This window comes from Anguilla anguilla, chromosome 1 (genome assembly GCF_013347855.1).
Source record: "Anguilla anguilla isolate fAngAng1 chromosome 1, fAngAng1.pri, whole genome shotgun sequence".
NCBI classification, from domain to species: domain Eukaryota; kingdom Metazoa; phylum Chordata; class Actinopteri; order Anguilliformes; family Anguillidae; genus Anguilla; species Anguilla anguilla.
Genome location: NC_049201.1, coordinates 68,740,279 through 68,753,220, shown reverse-complemented (window position 1 = coordinate 68,753,220; position 12,942 = coordinate 68,740,279). Strand labels below are relative to the sequence as shown.

The 12,942-nt window shown below is 41.9% G+C and overlaps 2 protein-coding genes across 8 annotated transcripts in view; both read right to left on the bottom strand.

Moving 5' to 3' along the window:
* npr1b (natriuretic peptide receptor 1b) overlaps window positions 1-3,908 on the bottom strand; it is a 74,007-nt gene extending 70,099 nt beyond the window's left edge. For 4 of the 5 annotated variants that reach the window (XM_035413161.1, XM_035413170.1, XM_035413147.1 and 1 more), the window contains exon 1: window positions 3,588-3,907. The gene's annotated coding sequence lies outside the window, so the exon portion shown is untranslated. Of the gene's footprint in view, window positions 1-3,587 lie in introns of all 5 variants that reach the window. The other variant, XM_035413178.1, reaches the window with a different exon arrangement.
* Window positions 3,909-5,423: 1,515 nt separating this feature from the next.
* ilf2 (interleukin enhancer binding factor 2) lies at window positions 5,424-12,376 on the bottom strand. 3 transcript variants are annotated; one of them, XM_035413209.1, is made up of 15 exons: window positions 12,220-12,376; window positions 11,432-11,491; window positions 10,979-11,021; window positions 10,546-10,656; window positions 10,022-10,099; window positions 9,766-9,868; window positions 9,544-9,609; window positions 9,259-9,375; window positions 8,921-8,999; window positions 8,402-8,489; window positions 7,804-7,865; window positions 7,419-7,533; window positions 6,799-6,889; window positions 6,476-6,663; window positions 5,424-5,848 (listed from the first exon to the last, which is right to left on the bottom strand). In XM_035413209.1, the coding sequence occupies exons 1-14, from the start codon at window positions 12,222-12,224 to the stop codon at window positions 6,512-6,514; spliced, it is 1,170 nt and encodes a 389-aa protein (XP_035269100.1). In that variant the 5' UTR covers window positions 12,225-12,376; the 3' UTR covers window positions 5,424-5,848; window positions 6,476-6,511. The 3 variants fall into 3 exon arrangements, with proteins under 3 accessions (XP_035269100.1, XP_035269107.1, XP_035269115.1); XM_035413216.1 differs by having other exon boundaries at window positions 10,552-10,656; XM_035413224.1 differs by lacking the exon at window positions 12,220-12,376 and adding an exon at window positions 11,628-11,763.
* Between the last annotated feature and the right edge of the window lie 566 nt (window positions 12,377-12,942).

Sequence of the window (12,942 nt, the reverse complement as noted above, 5' to 3'; positions counted from 1 at the left end):
CATCTTTTGTGAAATGCTGAGACTATTGAATTATTTGCATTTTGCACAGGAAATGTACTGACCTTCTTCACAAGGTAGGCATCTTATTCTAGTTGCTTTAGAGATACATACACAATTGATTTTAAGATTTTTAAGGATTTGGGAAAGAGCAAGAGTATCTTGAAAATGTTCAATGGCCTAAATGGCTTATAATAACTTCCTTTTATACAAATATATTTGCAGTATATCAAATCAGTGAAATACAGATTATTTAGCTGGATACAAAAGAAAGCTATGAAAGATCACCTTTTAAAAGTTACTTAAATGCAAATCTCGGTTTTGCAAATGCTGAAAAATAAATAAATTTAGTATGAAAAGAAATTGATTTTGGAAAGGGCAGTTGTGAATTGGATAAGCAGAGCCTTTTCATTACACTCTGATTCCTTTCCAGAAGGCTTGAAAATAATCTGGGTGGAAAGAAATAGCACTCCTTTTAGGGACAAAACACATTCCTGACTTTGTGCAAGTGACAAACGTCATTTTTAAGGTTGCCTTTGAGCTCTACAGTTTAAAAAAGAAACTACTCAATTCAGCACTAGACACTTTCACATAGAAAATCATTTTTAAAATGTCTGAGGTAATGGTGGAGTGATTTATTTAATTCAAATGTTTTTCAGCTCACAGTGAAATCTGGTCACAGTATTTTACTTGGATATTCAGTCAGAAGCATATCCAGTGCTAATCCAGCCACAGAGTGTAAGTGATATCACAAATTCTTAGTGAGGGGTTTGGAGGTTCCAGAGAGACGTAGCCTCAGTGGTGTTAAAGTCATTTTCAGGAGGGGAACATTGATCATCTGTACCAGCCTGACGCACAGTATTGACCCAACAAAAACCACAATGAGCCGTATGGCTCAGACTACATGCACTGATGCTTCACTGATTCATTCATAAGTGATATATCTTCAATTATAGTGGGGTGGACAAGCAGTGATCTTAGCGGTGCAAAAAATTAAAGTGTGGCTGATGCAAAACATCTGAGTATCGCCATAAGACTGGTTGAAATAATCACTTAATCATGGAAAATCTTATTGGATTCACTTATTCTAAGTGAAAAAATATACCAGGCAGATTTTGTGGTGAATACTATGTCATCTCTGCCAAGAGCCAGCCCTGTGTTCATGGTTCATATCTCATGGATAATTAAAATATGCAGACACTTGTGTCCACCAATGAAAAAAAAAAAAACACACAAACATGCATGCTCGCACGCATGCTAGCACGCGCACACACACTATGCAAAACAAGCATTTGTGACTTCAGGACAAAAACACAAAATGAAATGTGTTTTCTACATGAAATTACAATTAATCATCTAGTTAAAAATAATAATAAAAACAGACCGGTTATAACCTGGGACGGTGAACGCTTTCTTGAGGTCAATGACTTCTCAAATGGTGCATACTGAAAACTACTTCACATAAATAATTTAATACATTGTGGTGCTGTGCATCACAGACATTTGAACAACAATTAATATTTCAAAATGACAAGGCTTCAGTCAGTGGAAACTGTTTTTCTTAAAGTCAGCCTCTTTATTCTATTTTAAAACCTATGCAAGGAATTGTGGGGGGACTCAGGAACACAGAATTTGCTGAGTGAACATTTCATCGCTCAGGCGTATATGAGGAGCAACCCTTCATCTGAGACTGAAAATGAAATGATAAACGCGTAACTTAGCAGAGGTTTGTTTCTGAATACCTCAGAAATTTCAGACATGAACCAGACCTCATCTTTCAATATTCCAATCAGTTTGTCCTTCAACAGGGCAATCAACACAGCTGTGTGGCAGGCTTGCGTCATATAAGCCTTTCAAGTGTACCCAGCTGTGCCTAACCTTAGTTGGTGGTGGCATTCAGGGCGATGCACACTCAGTCACCACAGCGACTTTATTAGGTATGCCTATCAAGTGCAGGGCAGGACCCCCTTCTGCCTCCAGAACAGCCTAAATTCTTTCCGACGTGGATTCGACAAGGTGTTGAAAACATTCCTTGGGGATTTTGGTCCATGCTGACTTGATAGTATCATCCAGTTCCTGCAGATTTTCTCGGCCACACATTCCTGCGGCAAACCTCTCGTTCCACCTCATCCCAGAGGTGCTCTACTGGATTGGGATCAGGGAACAGTGCAGGTCACTGGAGTAAACTTAAGTCACTGGCGTATTCGTGGAACGAGTTTGAGATGATGTGTGCATCATGCCAAGGCACATTATCCTGCTGGAAATATCCATTTACAAAAAGGTAGACTGTGGTCATATAGTGACCACATAGTCAGCAACAATACTTAGGTATGATGTGGAATTCAAATGATGCTCAACTGGTATTAAGGGGCCAGATGTGTGCCAAGAAAACATTCCCCACACCATTACATTATCTCCACCACCAGCCTGCACTGCTGACACATGGCAGGATGGATCCAAAGATTCATGCTGTTTACACGAAGTTCTGACCCTAACATCGACATGTTGCAGCAAAAATTGAGATTCATCAGACCAGGAAATGTTTTTCCTATATTCTATATTCTGAGTTAGGTGATCAAGTGCCCACTGGAGCCTCATCTTATTGTTCTTAGCTGACAGGAGTGGAACCTAACTTGGTGGTCTGCTGCTGTAGCCCACCCGCTTCAAGTTTTGACACGTTATGCATTCTGAGATGTCTTTCCGCACACCGCTGTTGTAAACATCTGTTATTGAACATTGATGGCCTGTCTGTTAGCTTGAGTGAGTCCGCTCATTCTCCTCAGCCCTCTCTCATTAACAAGATGTTTTGCCCACATAACTGCCACTCTCCGGATTTTATTATTTTTTTCTTGTTTATTGTACCATTCTCTGTAAACTCTAAAGTCTGTAGCTCATGAAAATCCCAGAAGGGCAACTGTTTCTGAGATACTGAAACCATCGCGTTTGGCATCAACAATTATACCGCGGTCAAAGTCGCTTAAATCACGCTTAGACGACCAATTCTAAGGTTTGGTAGAACAACCGTCCTCTTCACCATGTCTGCATGCTTTATACGCCTGTTGCAGCCGCTTGATGCGCTATCTGAGTGAACAAGCAGGCGTACCTAATAAAGTGGCCACTGAGTGTAAACCACTGAACGAAAAAGAAACTTAATTGGTCGTCCATCATAATCAATTAGTCCTGCGATTCGCTTACAACGATAGAAAACTAAAGAACGTACAAGACAGCTATACGGTAAAAACATAACCTCAGGGTTACAGAAATAACGACACGGTTCTCAACACTAAGGGAATTTAAAATTAAATTCCAGTCGTTGTATTGTGGTTTGTCACGCTGATAAGCGCAGAGCTTAAAAATGAGCTTTAAAGCCAAGCTAATTCCCTAAAGCAATCAAAACGTTGACCACGCGCGCTACAAGCTTCGTTCTCGTGGGTTTTAATTTTTGACAGTCTACTGCTAAGTGGACTCGACATTTTGACTGTACTATAAACATTGTATAAAGTGAGCCTTCCAATACAAAAATATTTTTTAAATAGTTACAATTATAACGAAGTGAACAGCCCCCCCCCCCATCTTGAAGTCTTACTCACCAGGAATCTTGGCCAAAAATTATTGATGACAGAGTTATTTATTTCGCTGACCCCAGACAAAACGACTGGGGTATATTAAGGCAGTGCACATGTTTAATTAAACAGGTACAGAAACAGCGCGGTCAATGCTTATGGTCTCAATTCTTCGTTTTGGATGTTTAGACAGCGACACTCTGTGGTAAATCTCGGGCATAACACGGCAAATTAAATTTAGTCTTGGCAATTGGAGCTTAACATTTGACGAGCGAAAGCGTACACTGCTGAACATTTTTGAGTGGGGGTAAGTAAAATCTGTTCCAGAAGTAATTTTCAGGTATAAGGCAGTAATAAAAAAATAAAAAAAAATCAAATCATACATCTTTTTAACCAGTCACCTGTCCTTGAAAAGTTACTGATTTCCTGAGTCAATTAAAAAAAACAAAAACATAATTCCCCCGTCTGTATAAATGTAACAATTACAAGTGTTACAATTGTCACATCAGGCTTGCTATAACAAAGTGCTTTTTGCTGTTACATGTTTACAGAACGCCATCTGAAGAGGAAATGAGAGCTTTGAGACCCAGAGATGGTCATGGAGATGGCTTCAGATTTGGTGTTGAAAACCATCTACATTTTAAATGGTGTTTAATATTTGTTAAAGAAATTAATTGTACTCATCGACATGTTTAACTTCTTTTGTTCAGTATTTAATGTTAAATATGTTCAGCCAGTTTGCTTACTGTATTGGTATAGCATCATCTGCTGGAATACCAATGATTAATGGAAAAGAAACAGCCCCTTTTTAATAAGCACACACAAGATTGGTTTGTATAGTAGGCTATTTGCTTTGTAAATGCTTACCTGGGTGCTAATAAACAAAAGCAGTTTTTCTCATTGATTTGGCATTGCCACAGCTCACTTTTCGGTAGGTTAGGAAGGGGCTTGCGCGTCAATGTTTGCACACAGACTTTGATCATGACGTCCCTTGCTTCATGATCTGAGGATGTGGCAGGTCTCAGTTTACCATCGGAAATGCGCTTCCTTAATTGACACTTGTATTATAGGGCATCCTTATTTACCGTTACAATTATTTTGCCCCTTTGAGACAATTATACAGAGAAGGCCACGAGAATGTAACATCAGACTGCTTGTACTTTGTTTCAAATTGTATCTGACTAGATAAAGAGCATAAATGAAATGGGCAAACTCTACTGACATGTCAAAGCAGTTGGAAGTAAATTTTCATAGTGCTAGACTAAACATTTTCCAAAATCAAAAAACCGTTACATTTATTGCAACGCTCCTCTACTAGTACGCATTGATAGCCACTTCCATTTGTTACAGATTGCATTATAACTAAAGTGTGCAATTATTTTCTACAAAGCTGGCAGACCGGCCAATGTCAACAGACTACTTAACACTACCATCAATGAGAACACTACTGTGGCAACAGTATAGCATAAGGGGTAGGGAACCAAGTTTGTCGCTCCAACAATGTAGGCTTGTTTGCCAGGTGGAGCACGGCCTTTGTACCTTTGAGCGAAAGTTAATATCAGTAAACATCCAGCTATATCAATGGGCTGTACAACATATCCATGTAAATAACTCTGGACAGGAGTCTGCTAAACATCTAAGATGTAAATACTGCATACCCCTACCTAGAATTAATTTACGTGCATACATAATACAAATGCACGCATTCCAAAATCAAGAGGGATAACCATTTCAAAAGCTCCATGACACCCATTGCTTGTTTCAAACCCTATTTGGAGAACGGGGTTGTGCATAAATCCATTCATCGGTTAAATAAACTTTGTAGGCAATGCAGTTAAAAACAAAGCAGAGCCACGTCAAAAATAATGCAAAGCAATCTATTCCCACTGAGAGTTCAGTTTCAAGCACCATTTCTGAATTACCTCTTCAACTTCATTCACAGTACAAGGCCACAATTCAATTAACACACAAAACAGCAAGAAAGTAACAACGGCAAAAAACTGTTTAAAAACCCAAAGGAGTTTATTTTTTATAGTTTCCTACAGACATAAGAAAACATTCATATTTAATGAGTCAAAACCAGGTGTGTAGGCGATTCTGCCTGTCCTTTGGTCCAGGTAAACACAATCTGCCTTCACAAATGTTAGTCTGTGTAGGAGAGGGGTGTACAAAAATGCAACAATAAAAAATAAAAAATAAATTTAAAAAACCAAACAAAAAAAATCCTCGGACTCTCTTCTTGAGGTGTCGTGTCAACCAAGACAGGAACGGGTGTAGAGTGTAGATACCTTAAAGGAGAGTTTGAAAAAGGTAGTAAATAAAACGTTTGCTTTTTAGTACAACTGACATCCCTTTAACACCGGCCTGCATGTATGCGTTTTGGGAGGGACTGAGGGAAAACAGGGTTTTTAGAAAGATTTGAAATGCCTTAAATGTACTGCATCATGCCATGCCTGTAAATGATGCAATATTTAAAAAAATGATGGATTTTTTTTAATGACTCAATTATTCCACTTTTTGCAATTTAGCATGCAAAGGTTGGCAGTTGATGCAACATTAAATGGTTGGCTTTGTATTGGCATGTCTCTACATTGGTTTTCGCATCATGCCCAGACCAATGTGAAAAAGTAAACTAATTTGATCCACTGACACACCTCGCTTATTACAAAGTCCCCAATAAGATTTCAAATGTTACCAAATTTCTGAGTCACGTGAACTCATCATGACATTCAAAGGATTATATACTGGCATAGAGAATGCTGTGCGACCATCCATTCAAAATGCAAGAATCAACTGGTTGGCATGTTGATTGTGAGATGCATGCAGTAATGAACAGCACATGTGGATATAGCAATTTTTATCTGCGTATGCATAATTCATCACTCCTGGCTCCTCAGTGGCCACACCCGACTCACCTCCCCGACTGGCGGTGTGTGTGACCATCCCAGCGGTCACTCCTGGGTCTCCATGCTCTCCTCCTCCCCCTCCCCTCCATCTTCTAGCGCCTCGTCCTCGCCTTCCTTCTTCTCCGGCGGCTTCTCATACGCCTTCTCTGACGGCGTCACGATCACCCCATCCCAGGTGGACATCTCTGAGGCCAGGTCTGGGGGGGGGGGGGGTTTCAGTTTTTAGTTTAGAAAAACAGGGGTGTGGTAGGGTACTAAATTCTTCAGTGTGTGTGTGTTTAACATAGACATGAGGACAGTATTTTACAGGAAGTGAAGGGTGATGAACTCACAGCTGGCATCCCCTTCCAGGCCCAGGATCTTCCGGTAACCCCCATGAGAGAGTATCCTCACGAGCGTCTGAGCAGTGAAGCACACCATGTCCTAACACACGAACACACACAGGTCAGGAACAGTAACAGTTACAGCATCCAGTAAGGCAGAGAGCCCAGCCCTCACAGCTTCAGCGACCACGTTTACTTACACATCATCATTCCTGTGAGTCTAAATTTTGATGTATTGATGACTTCCATAATATAATAATCACATGAAATGGGAGAAACTGTGAAGAGGTCAGTCTCGTCAGCACTTCTCTGGGAGAGAGACAGAAGCCACTTCAGAGAGGCACCAACATTAGGTCACGCTGGGAGTTTGCCAGAAGCCATGCGACAGACACCGAGAGACCTTCTGAAAGATGACTTTGTGGTATGGAGATGCTAAAGTTGAGCTCTTTGATTAATAAATGATCATAAGTGTAGAATTTCTGTTATGTTTGTTAAGGGGAAGAAAAGCCATCTCGGTGCATTACACTTTTACGGTGTTACAGGACAAAATGTGAAAAGGTTCCAGGGGTGAGTGGTTTCTGCAGGGCTTGCATGCTTGTGAGAGGATGCGAGCGTGCGCGTTTTCCCACCTGCTGCTCCAGCGTCATGACCGTGTGCACCCGGAAGTTTCCGCTCTCGCAGGGGTCGGTGATGCCCACGGAGCCAGGCAGGAAGAGCCCTGCCGCCAACATCTGCAGGCACCGTCTGCAAAGAGACGCAAGGTAAACCCGCGCGCATCAGCCGGAACCCTCAGAGTCCCTCAGAGCCCGAGAGAAACACTGCAGACAAGCATCCAAAAAAAACAAAAAAAAAAAACTGCGCAAGACCTAGGAGTTTCAACATCTGCTGGGTTGCAAAGTGACAGAGAGAACTTCCTGCCAAGTTGAAAATTAATGGCTGTATCAGCTTGTGAGCAGAAGAACAAATGACAGGAGATGATCGAAAAACTGCGATGGTCCAATGCCCCGCTCTTACCTGTAGGCCACATTCAGAGAGAGGGGCTGTCTGGAGGGGTTGTTCATGACTGCGGAGTGACCCTGGAAAACAAACAGCAATCCCCCCTCACTTTCAACAGCAATACATCCAAAACACAAAACACCGCCTCAAAACAGCCATGGTTGCCACAACAAATGCTCTGTATTACTTATTTTAATTCAGTGAACGTGCGTTATTTGCACTGGGTAGACTTGCTTTCTTTTCTGGCACTCACAATGTTTCTCATGAAATGTGATTGAGCAAGCTTTTCTGTGCATGAGCTGAGCTAAGTGCAAATCATGTCCATCTGTGGAAAAACATACTATGGAATGCATATCCAATAATGTGACTTCTATTTCTTCCAAAAAATGTGTTGAAAACCCAAGCTGCACATTTTATAAATACATACTGGATCACTTCCACTCTTTTTCAGTGAAACAGTAAGTATATCATGCAAAACACGCACCTGGCCATAAACCAAAATGACAGGTCAGAAAAGCCATGAAAAGCCACAGGCATTAGGTAGTTCACCCAGGGGACACCACCTGCTACATGCAAACAGTGCACATGTCAGCTTATCGGAGTAAAGCAAACTCACCAGTAGGTCCAGGATCCAGGGCGTCAGGGGCTCGAATCCGGGGAACCGGACCCGCAGGTCTTTCAGCAGGCGGATCAGAACTTTGACCCTGATGGAAAGGAACCAGGACACAAGTTACAAGTCAAGCTGAAAATGACTAAGAGCCAAAGCCAAGAGCATCAGACATGCCCTGTAACTGCAGTAATGCAATACATCATACTGCAATACACTAAGAGCACAGCACAGGCAAAGTTGTGAAATCTCAGTCCCAACATCAGGTCCTGGAGAGCAGCAGGGTCTGCTGTTTTTTTGTTTCTACATGGTGCTTAATTGATCACTTAAAGAAGCTGATTACACAGTTAACTCGCCTCACCTGGTTTCTTTGGTCCAAGTGATTGTTGTATTTAAGGTAAAAACAAAAACCAGCAGACCCTGCGGCTCCCCAGGACCAGGGTTGGCCACCCCAGTCCTACACGATCCACCTCTGGCTTATTCAGCACTGACTGAGCCTAACGCTGTAGGAAAGGGGGAGGGGCTTACGTGGACTGAGACGCGTTCTCCTCAAACCAGCGGGCGTGGCGAATAGCGGCCAGAGCACTCTGCAGCACCTTGATGTCCACTGTGGGGGAAGGAGAGACTGATTAGCAAAGCATCACTCAGGACAACAATCCAACAGCCTGAGCACCAACGTGCCGTATCACATTTTATCACAAGTCTTTCTAAAGTCCACCCTCACTACTGTCCCCCACAAGAGGTGTTTACACTATAAAATGGCTTATAATGGTGTGTTATAGCCCCGTTCTGTACAGTAACTCTGATTCTTACAGTACATTACTACAAACCAACCCCCCCCCACCCCCCAATTTCCTAGTACGTACAGTGTAACTCAGGGTCCAGCTTGCGCAGGTTGGGGGGCACGGTTGTGATGAGGATTTTCACTGTGGCGTCTGCAGAGCTTATCTCAAATCCCGTTTCGTTTGTCAGCATGGACAGCACTGAGAGAGGAGGAATAGTTCAATACACAGTATCCATATGAAGAAAATAGGAGTGGAAAATTAACATGCATGCATAAAAATATTTTTACACGGCATGAACTTTTAGACTGGCGACAATAAAAGAGGATGTAGACAAAGATGGAGGCCAAATCAAAGAAAGATAAAAACCTTCTGCGGGGTCCTGTACGCGAAGGGTCTCCACAACCTTGTTTCCCAGGGCTGCCACTGCCTCGACTTTAAAAAAACATTTAATGAAAGAGAAAGTGTGCGTGTTAATGCAAACATCCCCAACATTGGACAGAACGCAAGTTCAGCTCTACAGAAACTCAGCCTCTCTTCTCAGGCTCACTTTGAAGCACCAAGCATCACTCCTGTTAGGCTATGACTTACGTGTAGGCAATATCTTCAGAATGACGACCAGGTCTGCTACATTATGTCCTGTTGTCATGGTACCCTTCTTGTAAGAGCCCACTTGACGAACCTCCTCAATTTGCTGAAAAAGAGGTAACGCATACAGGCATTCGATAATGACCCCAAAATATTACCCATTTCATGACAGAATTGGAATTTATTTGGCTGTTAAAATGTACAGACCGTCAACAACAAGGATTTATGCCATTTTTGGGAAGGGTAAACCAGCACTCACCACTTCAAAGTTTCCAGGGGCCACGATGAGGTTGTCTATTACATTGTTAATCTTGGTCACCAGGGACAGGATGGAGGACTAATAGAGAGAGGGAGAGGTGTGTGAGGACAGATGGTTGCTAATAATAATAATAATAATAATAATAATAATAACAAATTTTATATAGCGCTTTTCATTCTCAAATTGCTTTACAATACGTGAATTATCAAAAAAAAAAGATACAAATATACAATTAAAAAAAAACATAATGCAGAAAATGCAGTGGGACCAGTGGTACAGTGGTGGTAGGAGGGGGTGTGAGAGGGGGAAGACAAATATCAAGGGATGGCTAGGGAAGAGGTGGGTTTTAAGACGTGATTTGAAGGAGGTGAGTGAGTCTGAGGTACGGATGTCAGGGGGGAGGGCATTCCAGAGTTTGGTGGCGGCAACAGAGAAGGCTGGCAGCAGCAATGGTACATATATTTGTAAAAGTGGCCTGACTAAGGACCTAATCAAACATAGGCTGTAAGTTTTGGGTGACATACAGATACCTGTTCAGTAGGAGTTGGGGTCAGATCCTGGTTCCTCTTCAACAGACACTCACTGAAGGCGGTTTCATCTGGGGCCGGCTTCACTCGAGGGAATGCCATTTCACACTGGAGAGGGAAGGTTCATCGCCCGGTAAAAACCACCATCACACTTTCTGGACTTAACCATGTATGAACAAAGCCTCTCTGAATTTACATGGAATAGCCAAGAATGACATCCCACAGCATGACCTGCTTTGTAAGAATACACCAGCCCCCGTGTTTCATCAAACACGTACTGCGCGCATTCAATACATAAATGGACTAAAGTGAAGGGAAACGCCGCTTTGCAAAAACAATGTGAATACATAAAACCCACTTTTATAAACACAGTCGACACTCTTAAAATACAGCAGGCCAGCAGGTTTAACAAGAATAGGGAGATTCTCACCACGTAGAAGTCGAAAGGGATGTGTGGGACAAAGGGACGATACCTGAAACACAACCCCCAGTATCAGTCAGATAATTAAGCTGTTCACTTCACAAAATGTAATTCAATTTAATAATCTTTAAATATCCCAATTAATTGCCGGGCATATTATCAATCAACATCAAAAACTGGGGTCACACAACAGAAATTCAAAGAAACAAGTATAAAAGAGAATGTTGTAAAAAAAAAAAAGTGCAATAAAAACGGTATTTAAGGGGGAGTCAGCAGGTATGCATAAAAACACATGCACGTGTACAAAATGGTAATTTTTGTACATGTAATTGTTCACAATATGACTGAAGTAAAGGACCCTACCAAAAAAGTGAAAAAATACATCTAGAGCATATATTTCAACATTATTCGTTCACTGTTGTTTCAGTAACAAAAGCCCAAAGTAGTTTTCTAGATACTTACCCCTGAGCAAGTCCCCCTCGGGAGCCGAACCGGCCACCCCGGCCACGGCCCCGATCGCCTCTGGAAGCACAAAAAAGAATAGACGTTTTCCATCATGAGTTACAACACAACTGAAACGAATGAAATGGAAAACGCCAAGATGTACATGGCACTACAAATGCTTTACGGTAACAATAAACATACTAGCTAGCCTCACCAGCTCAATCAGTGGATCAATCGGTTAAAGTCAATGGAAGCGACCCAGCTGATTAGCCACACATACGATACTGTTAGATAACTAACGGATAGTTCACAATTTTGCAATACCCCAGCGCACTGTTTGAGTTACATGGGAATGTGCAATAATGGTATTAATAAACTAGCTAGCTAGTATACTAGAACAAAAACTAAACACTCAACCAATGAGGATGATACAATTCCAATCGAGCTGGTGCAACAGCCACTAGGCCTCATTAGCTAGCGTCACAGACTTAGCAGGCTAATTAGCCAATCATTGAAAACAGTCACACACATTCTTATCGTGACTTAAGTAATTCAACTTGCTCATCAAAAAACCGACATCCACGTGAAATTTCAAACACCACACTCTGCATTAATCACTGCAGCAGTGTTCGGACTGGCCGGCAAGATCTACTAACGTTAACCAAACATTGGCTCCACGGAGGCTTGAGGCCTACCTCAGACTAGACACTGCGCCGCCTTTAGTGATCATTCATTCGTCACCATACACTTTCGCTAAAACATAAAATAGTTGCCAAATAATTGTAGGATAATAATGATAAATGTACCTCATTGCGTAAGACGTTTTGGAATTTGATGGAACCCAACAAGGAGAAATGTTCAGCTAACCCCTCTTCCTTGCGGTCCTCGCGGGTGTCCTCCAGAACAACTGATATCTGAGCCGGGTACGGCAGCCAATCACGAAAGAAGAAAGATGCTTGTACTGCGTGCTGGTTGGACGTCAACTACTGGAGGTGGAACTACGAGCGATAGAACCCCAAGCCCTCAATGAATGAATGAATGTATAAACACAGGATTGCAGCCATGTTACTACAATACGAGAGCCCCTTTTCTCGTACAGCAGAGTGGCGCAGCGGAAGCGTGCTGGGCCCATAACCCAGAGGTCGATGGATCGAAACCATCCTCTGCTAAAATCGTTTTTCATTTCGTTCACTCCATTCTTCCAAAAGAATGGTTAATTTCAAACACGTTTTGAAAAAGACGCGACGTGCTCACAAAGAACGCTCCTATTGTTATGCCTTTTCAGGCAGATCTGTTCAGGCAACCAATGCTTTCATTTCATATAATTCACTTTGTGGCATACAATGTCTTTTTGAGGTTAAAATCATAATGTGGTCCCTGGGAGCAATAAGCCAAATCTGCATTCAGTAAAAGGCAAAATTTAAAGAATTTCCATTAAAAAAATGTCTGAGTACAGACAAAGAATTGACACACACCACAAATTCCATTTCATAAATCGTATGTTGGCCTGTGTGTATTTTGCAGTAGCA

Bases quoted from the DNA above. Each gene is read 5' to 3' on its own strand.
- ilf2 (XM_035413209.1), bottom strand. The intron at 9,376-9,543 runs GTTTTTATCTTT...CTCCTCTCTCAG, and splicing joins CGTACAGGACCCCGCAGAAG to TGCTGTCCATGCTGACAAAC. The intron at 6,664-6,798 runs GTGAGTTCATCA...CCCCCCCCCCAG, and splicing joins CCTGGAAGGGGATGCCAGCT to ACCTGGCCTCAGAGATGTCC.